This window comes from Pieris brassicae, chromosome 4, assembly GCF_905147105.1.
Source record: "Pieris brassicae chromosome 4, ilPieBrab1.1, whole genome shotgun sequence".
Lineage (NCBI taxonomy): Eukaryota > Metazoa > Arthropoda > Insecta > Lepidoptera > Pieridae > Pieris > Pieris brassicae.
In genome coordinates this window covers 19748284-19767768 of record NC_059668.1, presented here as the reverse complement: position 1 = coordinate 19767768, position 19485 = coordinate 19748284, and the positions used below count along the sequence as shown (strand labels likewise).

At 31.8% G+C, this 19485-nt stretch overlaps 4 protein-coding genes across 4 annotated transcripts; 2 read left to right on the top strand and 2 right to left on the bottom strand.

Annotated features, from left to right (window-relative positions):
- Nucleotides 1-862: 862 nt before the first annotated feature.
- LOC123708747 (UDP-N-acetylglucosamine transferase subunit ALG14 homolog) lies at nucleotides 863-1984 on the top strand. Its single transcript, XM_045659605.1, has one exon. The coding sequence runs from the start codon at nucleotides 1029-1031 to the stop codon at nucleotides 1674-1676; it is 648 nt and encodes a 215-aa protein (XP_045515561.1). The 5' UTR covers nucleotides 863-1028; the 3' UTR covers nucleotides 1677-1984.
- Nucleotides 1978-4253, bottom strand: LOC123708748. The gene is made up of 2 exons (XM_045659606.1): nucleotides 3663-4253; nucleotides 1978-3368 (listed from the first exon to the last, which is right to left on the bottom strand). Exons 1-2 carry the CDS (start codon nucleotides 3996-3998, stop codon nucleotides 3108-3110), a joined length of 597 nt encoding a protein of 198 aa, XP_045515562.1. The 5' UTR covers nucleotides 3999-4253; the 3' UTR covers nucleotides 1978-3107.
- A 219-nt stretch (nucleotides 4254-4472) lies between these two features.
- Nucleotides 4473-18838, top strand: LOC123708173 (GPI inositol-deacylase). Its single transcript, XM_045658716.1, has 17 exons — nucleotides 4473-4844; nucleotides 5000-5091; nucleotides 5258-5388; nucleotides 5472-5626; nucleotides 5700-5978; nucleotides 6196-6366; nucleotides 8017-8135; nucleotides 9147-9281; nucleotides 10045-10198; nucleotides 12001-12266; nucleotides 12824-12940; nucleotides 13459-13680; nucleotides 14893-15081; nucleotides 15633-15786; nucleotides 16809-17110; nucleotides 17632-17733; nucleotides 18050-18838. The coding sequence occupies exons 1-17, from the start codon at nucleotides 4692-4694 to the stop codon at nucleotides 18453-18455; spliced, it is 3147 nt and encodes a 1048-aa protein (XP_045514672.1). The 5' UTR covers nucleotides 4473-4691; the 3' UTR covers nucleotides 18456-18838.
- A 203-nt stretch (nucleotides 18839-19041) lies between these two features.
- On the bottom strand, nucleotides 19042-19476 carry LOC123708174 (signal peptidase complex subunit 1). Its single transcript, XM_045658717.1, has one exon. It carries the CDS (start codon nucleotides 19377-19379, stop codon nucleotides 19098-19100), a length of 282 nt encoding a protein of 93 aa, XP_045514673.1. The 5' UTR covers nucleotides 19380-19476; the 3' UTR covers nucleotides 19042-19097.
- Nucleotides 19477-19485: the final 9 nt, after the last annotated feature.

Here is a 19485-nt window from a genome sequence, read left to right as displayed (position 1 = left end):
ACATGACGCATGGCCAGCTATCGAGCTGGCCATGCGTAATGCTCGTAAACGGCTGCTACTTGTGGGGACTTGTGGTGTCAGATTTGAATTCGTGTATACGGTGATGTTAGTTATTTCGACTATGTATTTGCGTGTTGCTCCAACGAGAATGTAAGTGCGTGGTCCATGTTCACCATACCTTCTGCTGATAGAGGACAACTTTTAACTTATTTTATTATTATTATTAATTACTTAAGAAGTCACGTGGAACATTGTATAATGGTTGCAGCTCCTTGCAAACATTGTGTAAAACTGGTGGAGAGTTTATTGCCAGTTCTTCTCTTCTGTTCTACGCCCTTGATTTGAGAACTGGCATAAAATGTAAAATTAGAAACATTTATTATGTATTTCTTTTTTGACGTTCATATCTATATGAATAAATGATTTTGATTTTGACTTCCAGTAAAATTTTGAAATTCGACAAACTCTCTTTGTCGTTACCTTCTACTGTGAGAGAAGTATGAAAAAATATTTTTAACAATCTAAAGAACGAGATAATTTTTTTCATGCATAGTTAGTGAAAGGTTTGTTAAGTGGCAAATACATTTGAAAAAAATGCAGTTTGGGTTGACTTCCCTTAGATACGCTATTTCTTTCACCGTTACAATCCATTCAATGAAAGAGTGAATACCGCGAATTTATCAGATATGCCAAAAAAGAACTAGAATATCTGTCATTCTAGTTCTTTAAAGCGTAAATTCTAGTAAAATATAACAAATAATTTATACATACTAAATTCGGTTGCCAGTACCTCAAAATTTACCATAAAAGTAGAAATCTACTAAATCAATCTTTGCTTTCGTTCACTTTCTGTAAACGGCAGGACTGTAGATACAAAGATGTGGATTAATTCTGCATATGCCACAGATATCAGTGGTAAAGTATATACCATAAAACAAAAACTATAAACGCTTACGATGTAAATAAATATTGTAATAAATACAATTATAACACATTCACATAATTAAAACATATTTAATTTGATTACGATGAATTTGATACTTATTTTAGTACAAGTAGTAATAGTTGTTCCTGTTGTTTTTATATTTGCGAGAGGATTATACTTAATTTATTTCATTTATACTGAATCATGTGGATTTAATGATACAAAAAAATCTCTACGAACAATATTTTGCGTTGGATCTGGCGGGCATACAAGTGAGCTTCTGAAGCTAATATCGCAAATGGATATGCAGATATATAGACCTCGTCTCTACATTATGGCAGATACTGATAACACCAGTGAAACAAAAATACTTAAATTTGAAAATAATAAGAACAATTATCAATTAAGTAAAATTCCACGAAGTAGAAATGTGAATCAGTCGTTTAAGTCTTCAATTTTAAGTACTCTTTATGCAATCTATGTAACAATTCCATTAATATATAAGTTCAATCCAAATCTAATATTTTGTAATGGCCCTGGTACATGTGTTCCCATCTGTATAGTTGCATTTATAATGAGATGCCTGTTTTTAATAGACTGTAGAATTGTATTTGTAGAAAGTGTTTGTCGTGTAAGAACATTATCACTAACTGGAAATATATTACAGTTCTTTGCAGATGTATTTGTAGTACAATGGCCACAAGTACATAAAGTTTGTTTTAGAAGTAAATATTATGGTAGATTAACATGATTATCACAAAATAGAGTTTTTTTAATTACCTGCAAAAACATGTTTATAAAATGTGAATCCCAAAAGTTTTCATAACTATCATTTCAGTGTCTGTGTTATTGATAGCATAGTAACCCAGCATCCGGATAAGATTCCTAATAGAAGTATGTCCCTGTGCTAGACTGCCTTCCCATGACCAACCAGTTCTAAGAGAAAGGTTTTTTATTACCCAGTTTAGTAATAGAACCACACATGATAGTCAAATTAGAGCAAATTCATTTTGTAAGATGTTTTGTATTTTATTAAATAAAATAAGTATTATAAATATAGATGTATTTTTTTCTTTTTTATGAAAGTACATCATTCAGATCAACATTATTCTATATACAAATACAACATTAGTTTAAAAAATGTTTGATATAAATTTTCAACAATGTAAATGGTATATGCTTCAGTCTTCACAACATTTTAAGTTGAAATTGAACTTCCTACCAACCAATATTATAGTTCTGATGAACATATTTTTTCTTAATCCATATCAGCAATGTATGAAAGTTGATAAATAAATAGAGAAAACTTCACAGAAAAATAAATGGCATAGTCTTCAAAAAGACCTACACATCATTGAAATGCATTAAAAACAGTAAATTGTAACCTTGTAACCACAACAAAACTATTACAATACAAAATGATGAATTTATATGTTTAAACTAGGTACATGAAAACAATATTTTCTTATGATTTCCATTCCAAAGTAATTTTTGTGTTCATACATTTTTTTAAATAGGATTACAACACATTATTCAAATATCAGTTGATGTCATGACTATAGATAGATAACATAACATCTGATCAACGGAAACAAATGTTTTATGACATCACTAGGCATATCTTAAGTGAATTGGGCTTGCAACACAATTTGTAAGTATTTTTAAATGTTAATGTACTTTAGAAATCAATTTTAATACATTTGTTATGGTGACTGCTTTAAACTATAATAATCTGATTTAAAATGTTCCTATAAGTTACAAGCCCAATTAAAATTTCTTATCACAGGTGATTTGACCTTACAAGTTTAAGACATTCAATCACAGTTAATATTAAGCCAATGTCTACAAAGGATTCCAATTTCTTAATAAATATTGCTTCAGCTATAAGTATTTATAAATACTTATGTAAAGCTATGTCAAGAGACTCCATTAGTTAGTACTTATAATATAACAGCTTATTTATACATATTAGGCACAACTACGGACAAAATTCATGATAAAAGTTAGTCATGAACTTTTTAATATTACCATAATATGTAAATCCTAACATAACAACTGTGCTAAAAAGGTAATTTCTAGGCACTATAAGAATACTATGATAAAGTTGACTATGTTATAGAACATAAGTACAAAAATTAAGTAAATTTTTTAAATATCTAGTGACCATGCTATGCATCTAAATTTAAGGCTTAATGTCTTCTGTAGTATTTGTTTGGTTACTGGTTTCGTCTTTAGCATCTATATTGTTATCAATATGAAATTTTTCTTCACCTATCAAATATATAGCTTCATCATAGGTGGGTGGAGGCGGGTCAGAACTTGATGGTTGAGGTTTGCTTGTTGCAGCATTTGCAATGAGTGCATCATATGATGGTGGCAAGGTTGCACTGGATGCTGTTCTAGGAACTTGAGTACTATATTCTGCTTGAATACTTGCCATGTCCTAAAAAGTATAGTATAATTGATTATGTTTTCTATTCAATACATAATTTTTCATTTTCTATTCAAACAATAATGATGAGCTTAGAAAAGAGAAATAGTATTTTTGAATGTGTAAATGTAACTTACGTGCAATATTTACATTAGATAAAAATTTCAGGTTAAGGTTACCACTATTTGAACAGACAGATATTGTGGTATTTTTTGTAAATTTAATTAGAAATGCAAATTGTAGTCTATGGTGGAATTAAATAATGTTGTTTTTTAAACTACAATTAATATGTTTAAATTGACTCACCCTAATAATCGCACGCTGATGCAGGAGCATTTGAATAACACTTTTTCTCCGTAGGTATAGCATGCTTTTTACAGCCACCATCATACCCGAACATATGAATATAGGTCCCACGAGCCACATATGTCCTAAATTACTCAAAATATATCCGTCGGCCTCTCCAAGAGCAAGCACAGTAATAACTGTACCTACTGAAAATAAAACCATGGAAAGAACGAAGTAGGAATAGCTGGTACAATCACATCGCCCAAATCTTTGCTCTTCATCTAATTCGAAATCACGGTGCCGTAGGCGATGTAAACGTTGTCGAATAAATGGACTATCAAATACAGTCGCCATTTTTTAAACTTTTATTTTAATAAGAACACTAACCCAAGAAATATTAACCATTTATTAATATGAAACCTTTGCAATGGAATACTGCCACTATGTAAAGTGAAATTTTGCCAAATAAAAATCTCACATTTCCTCCTAAATGTTAATAAAGTTTAACATCCATCTATTATTTATGACTATGAAGTTGGTGATAACTCTAACTGTGAAGCATAGAATAAAAATACACCATCGAGGTGTACCCTTTACACTATAGCGTTAACTTAAATTATATCGCCGCCATCAAATTGTTACAAAATTGAGTCTCACTATCTTGGAAAAAATTCGATCTAATTAAAAAATGGACCATTGAAATTTTAAAGTTCTCTGGTTACTTTAGTAACTCTATTTGTCCTGTGCTTCCTAGCTTGTGATTGGTACATATACGTAAAATTCTTTTGTAATCTGTACAATAGTAATAAATTTGTTATTTCACTGAAATAGTCGTTCGTACTTCGTAGTCGCATTCTGAATTCTGATTCGCATGTCGTGGGAGCCCTAGTATCTAATTCATCTGTGGTTATTTCTTATGGTGATAAATAATAATATGTATTATACTGAGAAATTAAAATAACATTTATATAAATTATAAGTCAACTTATTTTTAGATATTTCAAATTTGAATTTTTTATTATGATTTAAAGTATTTAATGCCATACAATGATATCTCTAAAATGGGCTGGCGCCAGTATTTTTCAACTTGGTTCTTTTCTTTTCTTGTTATTCTATTTAATGGGGATTCTTAATGTGAATTTTAGTGATAAAAACAATTATTGTGTCATGACATATATGTTCGAATATCCTCAATTCGTGGTAAGCAAAATAATTTGTCTTAATCTTTATATATTATTATCAAAACTTGCAATTGTAAATAAAAAATGAATAGAAAAGACTTCAGAGTAATGCATGAACAATTATACAGAATTATGCTAATAGTTAAATACATTTCAAAATTGTTTACTTTCTAGCGTATATCCATGGTCGAAAGTAATTTATATCCACAATATGGTTTGTACACATATAGTGAAGGTCGTTTTACCGAAAGAGCCAGGAAGATGTGGTAAAAAGTTTTTTTTAATGGTTTATACATGATTTATTAACTAGTAAGAAACAAAGTTGATCATATTTTATCAATATTTAAATAATCATCTTTTAATTGGAATAACAAGTAAATAGAATAAGTAAAGTCAGTTCTTTAGCAAATAAATATTATTTATCAACCTCAGGTTTGATGGTGTACCTGTGTTATTTTTGCCTGGAAATTCTGGCAGTCACATGCAAGCAAGATCTCTTGCATCAGTAGCATTAAGAAAAGCTTTATCTAATGGCTATGAAAACCATTTTGATTACTTCACAAGTAAGATTTTTATTTGAAATATATAAATTAATTCTAATTTTTTTAACATTTATTGCTAGATCATTTTGATTGCAAATTTTCAGTAAGCTATAATGAGGAGTTGTCTGGCCTTTATGGAGGAGTGCTTCAAAGCCAAACTCAGTTTGCAGCAGCTTGTGTTTCCAAAATTTTAAGCCTATATAAAAACAAATACACTAAATCAATTCCATCATCTGTGATATTAATTGGTCATTCAATGGTAAAGTACCCATACAAGAGTTTTTATGTCTTATACTGAAATAAAGCAGTAAGTAATTGTAAGTGTATTGCAGGGAGGAGTCATAGCTAAAAGGCTTTTAGCATACCCAAGTACAATAAATACAACAAATATTGCAATAACATTAGCAGCTCCATTAGAAGCACCAATTGTAAACTTTGATACTGCTATAAATGATTTCTACAAGTTAATGGATCTGGAATGGAAACTTTATGTTGAACCAAATAAAGAAATAATAGATAAAAAACTATTAATTAGTTTTGGCAGTGGCCCTAGAGATGTTTTAGTGCCTGCAGGGTTAACATCATCAAATGTCAGTTATATTAATACTTTGGTAAGTACTTTAGATAAGCTGATTGTTGACAACACATGAGAATGATCAAATAGATATTTCATTTGAAGTGGAAGTATGACATTACAATTGATGCAAATCTTTAAACAGTTTTAAATTTTTAAGAGTGAGATATTATTTTATTATCAAAAATGTAATAATATTCTGTGATATACGGCATATTATAAAAATATAACTTTTTTAGTTAAATTTTTTTTAGGCAACTGCAATTCCAGGAGTATGGGTATCCCCAGATCATATCAGTATGGTTTGGTGCAAGCAATTAGTTTTGGCAATAAACCGCTATCTATTTGATATCATTGATACAAGGACTGATCAAATTACTGATAACTATGAACATATCCAAGTGAAATCGCTACAATATTTTGTGGTAGGTGCGTTAATTGATATGATAATAGATAGGTCTGATAATGTTGTTAGGTGGACTTGCATGACCGTTCCAATTTGCTAAACACTGTTGTCCCTTGTAAAGTCATTCAATTTTACTTCAAACTTCCTAAAACATTGCAACTAACCGGACTCCTCTTACTCTAATAGTAATAGAACAAGTATTACAATATAGTAACAACTTTCTGTAAAGACAGAAATGTCACCCTTCAGCGTTGGTATATATTATATTTGGAAATAAAGCTATATATAAAGTTTTTTACATCAAAATTAGATTTGTATGACCTTCATTGAAGCTACCACTTAGCTAAAGCATAGTTTAGTACAAAGTTCATATGATTATAGCGATTGGGTATAGCGCCGAGTTCGCGGACAGATTCTTATAAACACCCCATATATAACTTTTCGGAGTTTAAACTTATGGTTCAGTTACAAAGTGATATTCTAAGTAGAAACGCAGTTTATCCTTTGTTGTTATATCCGGATATAACAACGAAGTGGTGATCATTATAACCGAGATAATAATAATCAATGGCGCTACAATATTTTTAAGTCTTGGCCTCAGATTTCTGTATCTATTTCATGATCATTTGTTAAACTAATAGGCAAGTAGGTGATCAGCCGTCTGTGCCTGACGCTGCCGGGGATCGAACCTACTATTTCAGCGATGAAAGTCGCACGCTGAAGCTACTAGGCCAACACTGCTCTATAACCGAAATCCACTGTATATAAAAAATCATTTTATTTTTATTTATTTACACTTCGTTACACTACAAAATAAAAATAAAAATTAACATAATTAAATCAAAAGGAGGGCAACTGGCGGCCTTATCGCTTACGAGCGATCTCTTCCAGGCAACCACTGTGAGTAAAGAAAAAAATAAATGTATTAAATAAGATAGGCAAGTAGTGCAAAATACATGTAATACACAGTTGTTAAACAAAACTAAACAGGAATAAAATATTAAAGATACATTAAAGAGTAAAAAGACACATAAATCACGATAATTTAAGATAAGTCTCACGTCAGTTAGTAGTTAGTAAGAAAGTTCGGGATACGATGTGGACAGGTAATGTTTGTACAGAAGAAATTTAAAGGAAGATAAAGAAGGAGCTAAGCGAATAGGGACGGGAAGTGAATTCCATAGCCTAACTGCGGAGACCTTAAAGGAATCGCCAAGAAAGGAGGAGTTATGAGATGGGATTTCAAGGGTATAATTTTCGGAAGAGCGTAAGCTATAGTTATGGGCTCCCAAAAAATTGAAATCATTTTTGAGATAGGAAGGAGTTTTAGGGTTGAACAGGATGGAATATAGGAGATGAAGAACATGAGCATCGCGTCGCTGACGAATTGGCAACCAGCCTAGCCGCTTACGGAACGCAGAGATATGATCGTACTTTCTTAGACCGAATATAAATCTGATACAGAAATTTTGGAGACGATCCAGTCTATTTAGCAATTCCTCGTTAAGATCGGAGGAGCAGGCATCGGCGTAGTCCAGTAAAGGCAGGAGGAGAGATTGCGCCAGTGAGGTTTTGGTACTAAAGGGAAGAAAATTACTGAGACGTCGAAGGATACTGGAGGCACCGTATAAAAATCATTATAAAGTTTTCAATATACTTTCTCTTTAAGGCTAACCGTTCAATGACTTTGAGCGAGAAATCGCGTGCAAATGTTAATATGATATCAGACGCATTTTGGTACGAAGATAATAGAAGGATTTATCAAATATCTAGACCGGAGATTGACAGGTAATATTTTTTATATATTATTGAACATTGGGTGTGTTTGATCTTGATAGTATTTCAAATTAAAACATTTTTATTGATAAATTTATTTTGCCGAAAAGTTAAAATTAACGTCATATGTATAGTGTGATAGTGATATGAACTTAAAAATTTCCAACTGACGTGGTAAATTTCGGTTAGTTGGCAATTCTCCAAAACCCTATTAATGTGGAGTAATCGTTATTTTAGTTAGTCTGTACGTATTGCGTCAGAACCAAATTTATGACTACTGTCAGCAGGGTTGATAAATTTTTACTTTATTCGTAAGTTATATTATTTTATTGCACATACGGTCTTGATTAGAAAGTTTAAACTTTCACGAAGAACTTATATAGAACTGAAGTAAGATATAGATTTTCATTTCATTTTCTTCATTCAATGTCTTCATGTCTAGGTATTTATCGTAATGGCACACATGGCTTAAAATCTTTTAGGTTCTAAGGTGATTGTTGCAAGAGGTTTATTATTTGTTTTATTAAGTAAAATGGAAATAGATACTCAATTCCTCCTCATACAAGATTTGTACTTTCTTACACATTAGAATTTATTCCTTTATATATGGGCGGCAATTAAATATCATTAAAGATGATCAATCATTTCTTTGAACGCTTCTGCTTTAAAGACATAACCATCGGCATGTGTTACGGATTGTCTGATATTTAGAAATAAGAATTAAGAAAAGAGCGTACCGTTCCCTAATAGGACGGAACACACCCCCATAAGCAGCGGTTATAATTTCATTCAAAGAGCCTACTCGTTTGACTCCTGTCCCATATTCTTTTATGTAACAGATGGCAAACGGGCAGTCTCGTTATGACTCCTTACCCTTAGAACCGACCAACGACAGGTCAGGTTACCAGTATCTACTTGCCTATATCGGAAAAATGCTCTATGGTTTGCAGGGTGATGCCATACAAATAATATTATACACACACACATATATATATATATGACCTAGGCACTACCATTTTTCAGGACTACGTACTTGATGATTCGTCTTGTAACATTTCCGCAAAATCGATTTGTTGCCATTGAAACTGTTAATGTTGATGACAAAGAATGGCTCTTTGGGTGTAACGCTAAGGAAATTCATAGTACATACAGATATTGGTATGTATTTTATATATTATTTACATAAAAAAAAGTTAGGGCGCTACAACCTTTTTAGAGTTCGGCCTCAGATTTATGTATCTGTTTCATGATTATTGGTCAATCTAATGGGCAAGTAGGCGATCTGCCTCCTGCGCTTGACACGTTTGTCACACTTAACATTCGCTCGATGAAGGAAAACATCGTAAAGAAACCGTGTTGCCTTAGACCCAAAAAGTCGACGGCGTGTGTCAGACAGGAGCCTGATCGCCCACTAGTCTATTATATGGATCTGCGGCCCAGACCTTAAAAACATGTGATTTAAAAAAAAACATAATGTGTATGTTAACCGGATTGAAACTATGTATTATTATTATAAACTTATCATTATTTACATAATTTTAAATTTAATTTTTTCCGACGTTTCGCGTGCTTTAAAGCGTAAAACCCCAATGCAAACAATCCGCGAAAATACAGGACACAGTGAGTAATTTCTGCAAAACCCCGTCATCTTTTAGTCAATATCAACTCGAAATACAGATAACACAACTTTCTCTACAGCTGTGATACTTTAGACATTTAACACCTTTTGTCTTCAGTCACCGTGACCACGCACGCTGTAAAGCACGCGAAACGTCGTAAATCTACTTAAAGTTTTAAAGCCAATACCAATAAAAGTAAAATTCCTCACACCGTAAGAATGTTCGCAATCTTTATTTTTTTAATATAACATCGACACGATATATTATTTTGTATGTATAATGAAATGAAAAAAAATATCCAGTAAAACAGCGATGTCGCTAAGCGAATTAAGTAGATGGAGCGGTTCTGCCACTGAAGTAAAACGGAAAATGGCCACAATTAACTTGCACAGTATTATAGAAAAATATCCCGAATGGACTCACGTTATTGTTAAAGTTTCGCCAACAAGAAAGCCGGTATGTATTATATTAATTACATGTACATATCTTATATTATCAAACAGTTAAGGGGGGGGGGGGGGGTCTCTTGTAAAGCGTTACGATGCGGGGCGGGGATTGAATTATGCGTTAGTGTTAATATTATTTTCCACTTTCCAATACTTTACACCACATAATGGTAAGTTTTAGGTATAAAGAGAGAGTCACTGGGGGTGGTACGAAAGGTTTTACTATTGGATACAGAAAACGTTACGGCGCGTTTCATGGGGGGGGGGGGGAAGAATCTCCAAAAATTGCGTGACGCAATACTTGAACGCTCCCTAATACATGAAACAATAAAATAATTTATTTGATTCTAAAATTTTATTAAAATTCATTTACCAAATCTATTCAGGATAATATATTAAAAGCTTAGCGCTAAATTTGTAAAACTATCGAAATTTAGCTTTGGAAGCCCTTGTGTATAAAAGCAATTTTATATGAATACAGATGTAAATATTTATTCTGTAATTACACAAATGCCATTGTAAATATGTTAACGAATTACACTGTTTAAACTACTTACATCTGTAATTAATGAATAGTAATAATTATCTTCACCAATTGAACCCTCTAATCCAGGAAATTTATATTGAAACATTCGTTTTGGGTAGTCAGAAACGTACTTAGACCAAACTATAAAAACTCCAATATTTTAAAAGCTAGTGTGCAACAGTGATGCCAACTAAGAGTATTCCTTCCAAATTTACCTTCCCCCAAGATATATTGAATGTACCACCTAAAAATACCTATTAAGGGGGGATTCAGATGCTTAAAAACCCACCATTTTTTACAAGTCTTATTAAACATAGAATCATAGCCAACAAACTAAACCGAATATAAACTCCAAGTGACTATAACTGAAATATATAAAATATATTATACTTCAAGATCAAATTTTTTTACCACTTGAATGTATATATGATATATATCGCTTGTCCCGGGGAACGTAGTCGTAAAAGCAAAATTTATTTTTTTCCAGGAAAGATAGAATAAGGTTTTGCTATTGATACTAAGTACATTACATATACAAATATTTAATATATATATATATCAAATGAAAGCTAATTTTAAGAATTTAATCATAATGTATATTTTTTTTTATCTAATTAGACTCAATAGGAAAAGCGTTTTACCACTGTCGCATTAACTTTTATGATTTTTTTAGAGAATTACAATCTAAACTAAGACTATATGATTGTTGCAATCTATATCAGAAATGTAAGATTGCGTAACCGAGCATTACTTACATTGTGCAAATTTTTTTTAGAAAAATGTATATGTATTGTACATTTGCACGAAGCAAAAAATCACAAAACATTAAAACAGGCGTAATAGTGCTTTACGACTTTGTTCCACGGGGCAAGCGATATTCCAAATTACCTGTCAATGTTCAACAAAAACTTAAGGGCTTTTAATTGATACTCAGGGGTATTTTAAGTTCGTTTTAAGGGGAACATTTTGTAGGAGTTGGCATCACTAGTGTCCCATCGACTTGTACGTTTTTTGTGTAACAGAAGCTCTAATGGAACGCTCAAAATTTAGAAGCGACTATGTACATTGTGACGCAATCAGTGCGTTTCAACAGATTAAAAAAGATAGCTATTCCAATATTAATACAAGTACAGATACAAGTATTGATTTTAATGAAATTGGATACAACGACTGGCAAAGCGTGTATACTGTATACCACTGGTAGCATGACCAGTCCGTGTTCTGACGACTAATTCAATTAATAACTTGATATTTTCGTATGTTTATTAGTGATATATGAATTACAGATAACTCTAAACGTTGATATAAATGATTACGCATCACGTCAAATTGTCGTTAACCTACCGTCTACATTGTCGTTTACAAAACACGTAATAACGCAACAAACTGAGCCGAATAGCGTGTACTACGAGTTGATTTTAGCGGATTTAAATGCGGTACACGAAGCGTACCTGTTGTATGTGGAACCTGTTGACACGTGTCATGCGTATCACGTGACCGCTGAGATGCAAGTTCCGTGGGCCAAGAATAACGAGTACTATCACTATTTCACGTAAGTAGATGTGCTAAAAATATTAACAAATTTTTAGTTTCATGGTTTCGTTAGTACGTTAGTTTAGTTAGATTCGGAGTCCAAAAGTAACGCGAACTTTGACACGTATGTGTCAGTACGTTTTGACATAGAAGAGTTTAAGGCTATGTTTTGATTGTGAATTAAATCCCTAGTTCTACAAAATTAATATATTTTTATTAATATATAGTAGTTCCAGATTAGGGCTTTTCCTTTCTGGTATAGATTAAAGTTATTGTTAAACGAATACTTTTTATTAATCTATATAGCTAAAGGATTACACGTACCTATAAAACATACCCAAATCTATTATCAACAAATAAATATAAAATATTGACAATCTTTCCTATTGATTATAAAAACGTTCGGTTCGATTTACTACGAAAGTCTATTTTAAAATATTTTCGGACAGATGGAAAGTACTTGCGAACCGGATTGGTACTATTTGTGGAATTTTTTCAAAAGCTTTATTTCTAGACATAATTTTTTTAAATATATTATTAATACGAAAAAAACAATTAATTTTTTGTATATTTTAGGCACTTGAAGCGATCCCCGATGAAATTGAGGCTTTTCAAAAGTAACCCGAACGTGACTTCAGATGTGAAAGTAAAAATCACTCTCCTATTGGATCCGAAATGCTCCTTCACGATTAGGTAAGTCAATCGATTTTATTTACGATTGATACAGTGTGTTATAACTGATTTCGAAAAGGTGTGTTAATAGGTTGTTTTACATAGAGCCTATTGGCCATCGATATATAATTATTAACAATACATATTACAATAGAGCAGTGTTGTGTTCCAGTAGTGGCTTCAGCGTTCGACTCTCATCCCTGAGGTCGTAGATTCGATCCCCGGCTGTGCACCAATGGATTTTCTTTCTATGTGCGCATTTAACATTAGCTCGAACGGTGAAGGAAAACGTCGTGAGGAAACCGGCTTGCCTTAGACCCAAAAAGTCGACGGTGTGTGTCAGACAGACAGACAGATACAGAAATCTGAGGCCCAGACCTAAAAGGCTGTAGCGCCATTGTTTTATTTTACATATTACAATAAATGAAGAAGAACATGGAATATTGTAGAAATTAGACGATTTGATTTCTATGATCTGGCAAAATTCTTATTATTTTGAATAGGTAATATGACTTTTTGATTAAAAACTTTGTTTTCAGTATATCAGCTAGCTGGTACTACCGTCTTGCCCAGTTGGTTCGTAATTACTCACCAGTTTTAATCCCATATGTGGCTGCCATAATACTTTTAGCAGTACGGGCCAATCTTATAAGCTTGAAAGAGCATGGATCCTGTGTCTCAATACATACAGCGCTTATGAGCGAAGGTGTCATGCCATATTATGTGTTGGTGTTCAGCCGACTGGCTATTATGGGAATAATGTAAGTATTCTGCATAGTAAAAGAGATCTTTGCATAAATTAAATCTAAATTTGTTTATGTAAGTCTACATTTATTTATACCAAAGCATGAACTGTCAAAAAACTCCGCTATATTTAACTGTCAAATTTTATGCCACTAACAAAGTATTTACGCGTAAAATCTCTGTAGAGTATAATTTAGCTTCTCGTTTTATTCTTTAATTTTAATATTTGACCACAATTTGGCAAATTCCTTACACAGTGTAAGATTTTAAGTAAGAAAATACCTGTGGCAGTTCCCAGTTCTTGCATAACGAACTTGATAGAAAATTTTATAAAAACAATATATTTATATTATACATATCATATATAAGTATACTATACCGCAATTCTGTCGATATTTATACGGTGCATATCGGAATATCATAAAGTTGATAACAAGTGGCTATCGCCAGGTTTATGGCCAAAATGCCATGAATAATTGGTTAGTCAGAGTTTATTTGATAAGAGCGTCTTATACGCAATCTGTATAAATATATAATGTTCCAATTACCTAGCATGTCAAATATTAGAAACGACAACTAATTAAAACATTTAAAGTTCAATCATCACAAATGTTAAAACGAGGACAATCAAGCACTTATAAAATATGTAAGAAATTAATATCTTGTAATATTACTCGGGGGAAAATGACATGAGAATATTCGAGTCGGGAGCAGCGCTAATCAGACCCATATAACTTCCTCACAATCGAGTAGCCCGCGATATCTCGGCATACAAATTAAGAGGGGACTTTTTGTATCGAAGAAACATAAAAGTAAAAACAAATTTGACCTTCACTATATACAATAAAAGTTTTTTTTGACAATTGACACAATGTTCTAACCATAAACACATTTTGGCGCTAATTTTGTGTAATGACGGACTCAACTATGTTTGTGTGATAATAACATTGTGTGAACGAAGCTAGTTATGACTATTAAAGACTATGAGGAATACAATTATTGTAACCGTTTTATTTACAGGTCTTAAAATGTTTTGTCACCATTTGTTTGCAAAGTAACACGAGAGCGATAACGATAAGTGAATTGCTATTTGAGTGGGTAAATAGCTATTGAGTGTGTAGGCGAAATTATAAATAAAAAACAAGATTAAGAAAATATTTAAATTATATTCAAAATATTTTATTATATATTTAGCTATTTTTTATGTATAACAAATTAAATATCTTCAGGTCGGTGCCACTATTGACAATGATATTAGAGAATGCTAGCTGGAATAATTTGGAACTTCAGTACTTTACGAAGTCTTTGTTAGTACTGCCGGCGTATATGACGGCTCTCGGTATAGTGAACGTGGCAGCCGCCGGGATTCTTGCTGTGATGGTGTTTTCATCACAATTGGCTCATCGATTGCTTTTTAAGTAAGCATTTTCATTTTGAAGTTTCGTTGATATTGACTTATAATCCTTTTTGTCTAATATTTGAGAAAAAAATGTTTCGCTGAGAATCGAGTCTATGTTATAATAATAATTAAGTGCTACATCCCTGAATGGATCATCGCCTCAGATTGTATCTGTGTCTTATTATTTTTTTATTTCATAGACAAGTCATCTACTTGACAGCCTTCTTTGTCTGACACCCTAGGAGCAAGTCCTAATTGCGCACATACAAAGAAAATTATATTAATGCACAGCCGTGATTCGAACGCACGATCTCAAGGATGACGGTTGCATGCTGCAACACTGCTCTTTCATCAACAGATAAATATGATACTGTAACTCATAGTAGTTATTGATAATTTATAAATTGTTATATCTTCTATATGGTTAGATTCTATTTGGTCGTTTATTAATTTAAAACAATGTAAGGTGTCATTTGGTGCAGACTGGACTCTTACAAATGCATTATAAATAATGAATACTGGGCTGTAGAGCCACTGTATTAATATTAAAATAGAGAAATATGTTAATAGAATAGTATGGCGCGGTGGCAACGTACTAGCGGAAAAAGTGGCGTCGGGTCTCCAAAAAGTTCCGCTAGTGGTGAGCGCGGCGCTAGTGTGCGCAGTGCCACTTTCGTGTGGTGCTGCGGCCTTGACTGCGGGAGCGGCTTTTTACGCTTTTATGGTATGTTTTTTACTGAACGAAATCGTAGTAGTATTTAATTGTGTCACTTACTAGCATTATTATAGACCGTAATGATTTTAAACCTGTTCCGGCCACTGTATGCGAGAGCAAGGACCAATTATAATTTAACACCATAATTACTAACTAAATGGACTAAGGGTCCTTCAAGAAAAGGCGTAGCTCATAAAAAGCCGGCGACGCACTCGCGATACTTCTGGCATTGACAGACCTAACAAAACCAAAGCTCCAATTATTAAATTAAAAATAATAACTTAATTATTTAGTTACTTTTTTATTACGCAATCACTAGCGACCTAACTTCTCCTAGGCGAGTTAGAGTCGAAATTCGAAACACAAGAAAATGTTGAAATTTTCTTTCAAGTCTATATGATTAAAGTATGAAACTTTTAACATTAACCGTGGTTTCCAGAAATAATGTTTTATTGGTAGAATTAATTAGTTTTATAATATAAACGGCCACAAGTTGTTTTATCATTCATTAAATGATTTTAATAACTGTGTATTACATGTATTTTGCACTACTTGCCTATCTTAGAGATCGCTCGTAAGCGATAAGGCCGCCAGTTGCCCTCCTTTTGATTTAATTATGTTAATTTTTATTTTGTAGTGTAACGAAGTGTAAATAAATAAAATAAATAAATGTAACATTCTTTCTCTATGAAGGGTTCGACATTTTCCATTTCTAGGTTGTGGTCCGAATTGAGATTGTACTTGTATTTTTAATTCTCTACTTTATCTATCTTTCTTTAACATCAATTGAGAATGTTCCTGTGGGCTTATTATTTTTCTTTAAATAATTAATTTATTTTAAAATTGTTATCTACAATTCTTTTTATAAAATAATATGTATATACTCATGTAAAGTTTGCTTTACCTGCAATTTTTTATCAATAGGCAGCGTTTAAATGCTATTTAAAAAGTTAATATGGGTAATAAAGGAACAAGAAAAAATAGTACTACATAAAATGTTTATCACATGTATTGCATATGTTTTTTTGCAGATTTCCAAAATGTATGAAGAATATTTGGAGGATTATGTGTATAAATTATTGGCAAAAATTGGCAGTAGAGTGTGTAAGATGTTCAAAAATCAAACTAAGGAGACATGTAATAAAGAACTGAAAGACCAGAAAACTGAAGAGATTACTAATGCAGTTGTTGAGAATGATTGTATAGATGAACCCAAAGAAAATGTTGATGAAGATCTCAATAATATTAATTTCCATATGATGTTATTCTTTATGTGGATGTGTGTTACATTAGTTAATATACCAGCACTACTGACTTGGGCAAGGAATTTTAAGTAAGCCACCTTTGTTATTTAATTATATGGTACTAGTAGATCTGACAAACATATGTCTCACATTTCTTAAATACAATCTAAACCAAATTTCAGCAAAATCGATCCAGCCATTTAGGAGGAGGTTAATTACAAACACATGCACAGAAGATTTATATGTAGTTTATAAAATTATTTTTCAAATTAAAATTAAGTTCCAAACAGATCTTTATCAATTACATAATTTTTTAAATCCTTGAGTGACCCGATTACTTAGAATTTGGATCTTCTTTATTTTTAAAGGATCCTAGTAGTCAAATGATAAATGAGGTTAGATTATGACCATGGGTTCCTGAGTTATTGAGGGTACTTTTTAATTTATAATAAAAACACTTTTTTATGAAGATTTTTTGCTGAAGTCAAACTGGCCTGTGTAGTTGGTTATAGCATTTTAAAAATTAATTTTGTTTAATATACAGATTAATTGGTTTTCAACTTTTCATCATGTTTACTGTATTTTGAGTAGTAGCACTAATATTTTACAGGTACAGCATGGTATTAACACCTGACACTTCTTACCACACCGGTATGCTTATGTCAGCTTGCTCTGGTATTGTCTGGCAAATGGATGGACCTCAAAAGAAATTGTAAGTAATTCTAATACATATTTACAAAGTGTCTTTCAAGGTAAATAAATTTAAATAAATCTTAACACATTTTTATAATTTAATTGTTGAGCGTATAAGCTCTTCCAATTACAGCTTTAAAATATATCCACTAATTCCTGAATGCTATGTACAAAATCTTAGGTGTGTTTTCTCCAGGATTCAAACATAGAACTTCCATTTGTATTCCCACTATGCCATAATAGCTATTAGAGGCTAGTCAAAATACCAATAAATAACTTTTAATAAAATTTTAAGTAATTGCAATAAGTATAAAAATACCTTTATTCTATTTCAGAAAGTTCTATGATGCAGTAATTTCATTGCTCTTTACAATGGCGGTATTTATCATAGCACTTGGACCATTTTCATTATCCATTATTAACTATGGTGTTGCAATTATGTTTGCTATAATAACAGTTCAACAATTACTTAATAAAGAAGAAATATCTTGTAATACTGTAGGAAACCCAACACAAGATAAGAAAGAAGATTCCACTGAAGAGCCAAGTACCAAAGAAAATGTTAAATCTAATTTAAATAACATCAATGAACCCTCAGTTGCTAGTAGCTCTGAAGAAAAATCTCAAAATACTAGTGAAAATATTGAAACTGAACTAAATTGTGATGTCTGCAATGAAAGCAGAATTTATACAATGTTCAAAAATCTCAGAGACAAAATTAATTTTAGCGATGATCATTAAGATTTTTAATTAGTATGCAACGCAACATGGGACCCCTACACAAGCATATCACAGCTAGAGTTAGTTTAATATAAAAGATACTCAGCTAAGGTTTAGATTATTTTTTTACTCTGGTCATACTCAAATAAGCAGCTTTATCAAGATGTTTTGTTCATGTATTTAAGTAACTCCTGTTCCTATTATAAAATAATTTTCACTGTCTATACATTGTAGATATTTAAGATACCTGTGCAAGGAGGGGTCTTTAAAACAACAACAAAATGTATGATTTAAATATTTGTATTTAATATAAATATATATAAATATATTTACCATAAAAATTCATGCTGAATTTGACATTATGTTTTGAGATTATAAGACATGCTAATAAATTTTATAGCTTTTAGATTTGTTTTATTATAATACTATAGTTCTGAAGCTACAATATTTAAATAAATAAGTTGTTTCCTATGGTCTCTTGTTGCATCCATTGTTAAAGTGACTAATAATAAATGTAGAGAACCTAATATAACAATATATACAAAGTACAAATGAAAAGTCAATGCAAGATCAAACATTAATATCCGTTGATGTATAAAAACAAAAATTTAGAGGAATAATAATATAATTAGAAACTTAGAAATTAATCATATACACACAACACTATTTCTTTCCTTTCTTGCCAGCTGGTTTTTCTTCTGTATTCCTTGGGTTTTGCCAGTTAAGTGGATTGCGCCGATACATAGGCCACGGTGGCACAGTGAGAACTGCTGCTAGAATAAATCCTGCACCAAGAATGTATACGGATTGTGAAAACTGCTGAACTATGTAACCCCAAACAAATCCAACTATACTGAATAACGTTATGATTGCTCTATATAGTTTTTCTGCTTTTGCTTGGCCTACATAGTCAATGTGAGTCGGTATTGATTTAAAAAACTCCATTTTCAAGTATTTGGTACTTGTGGCAAAATACTAAACAATCTAGAAAAAATTGTCAAAATATTGTCAACGTCGCCGGATCGCACCTAATTTTGGAGTTTGGACACGT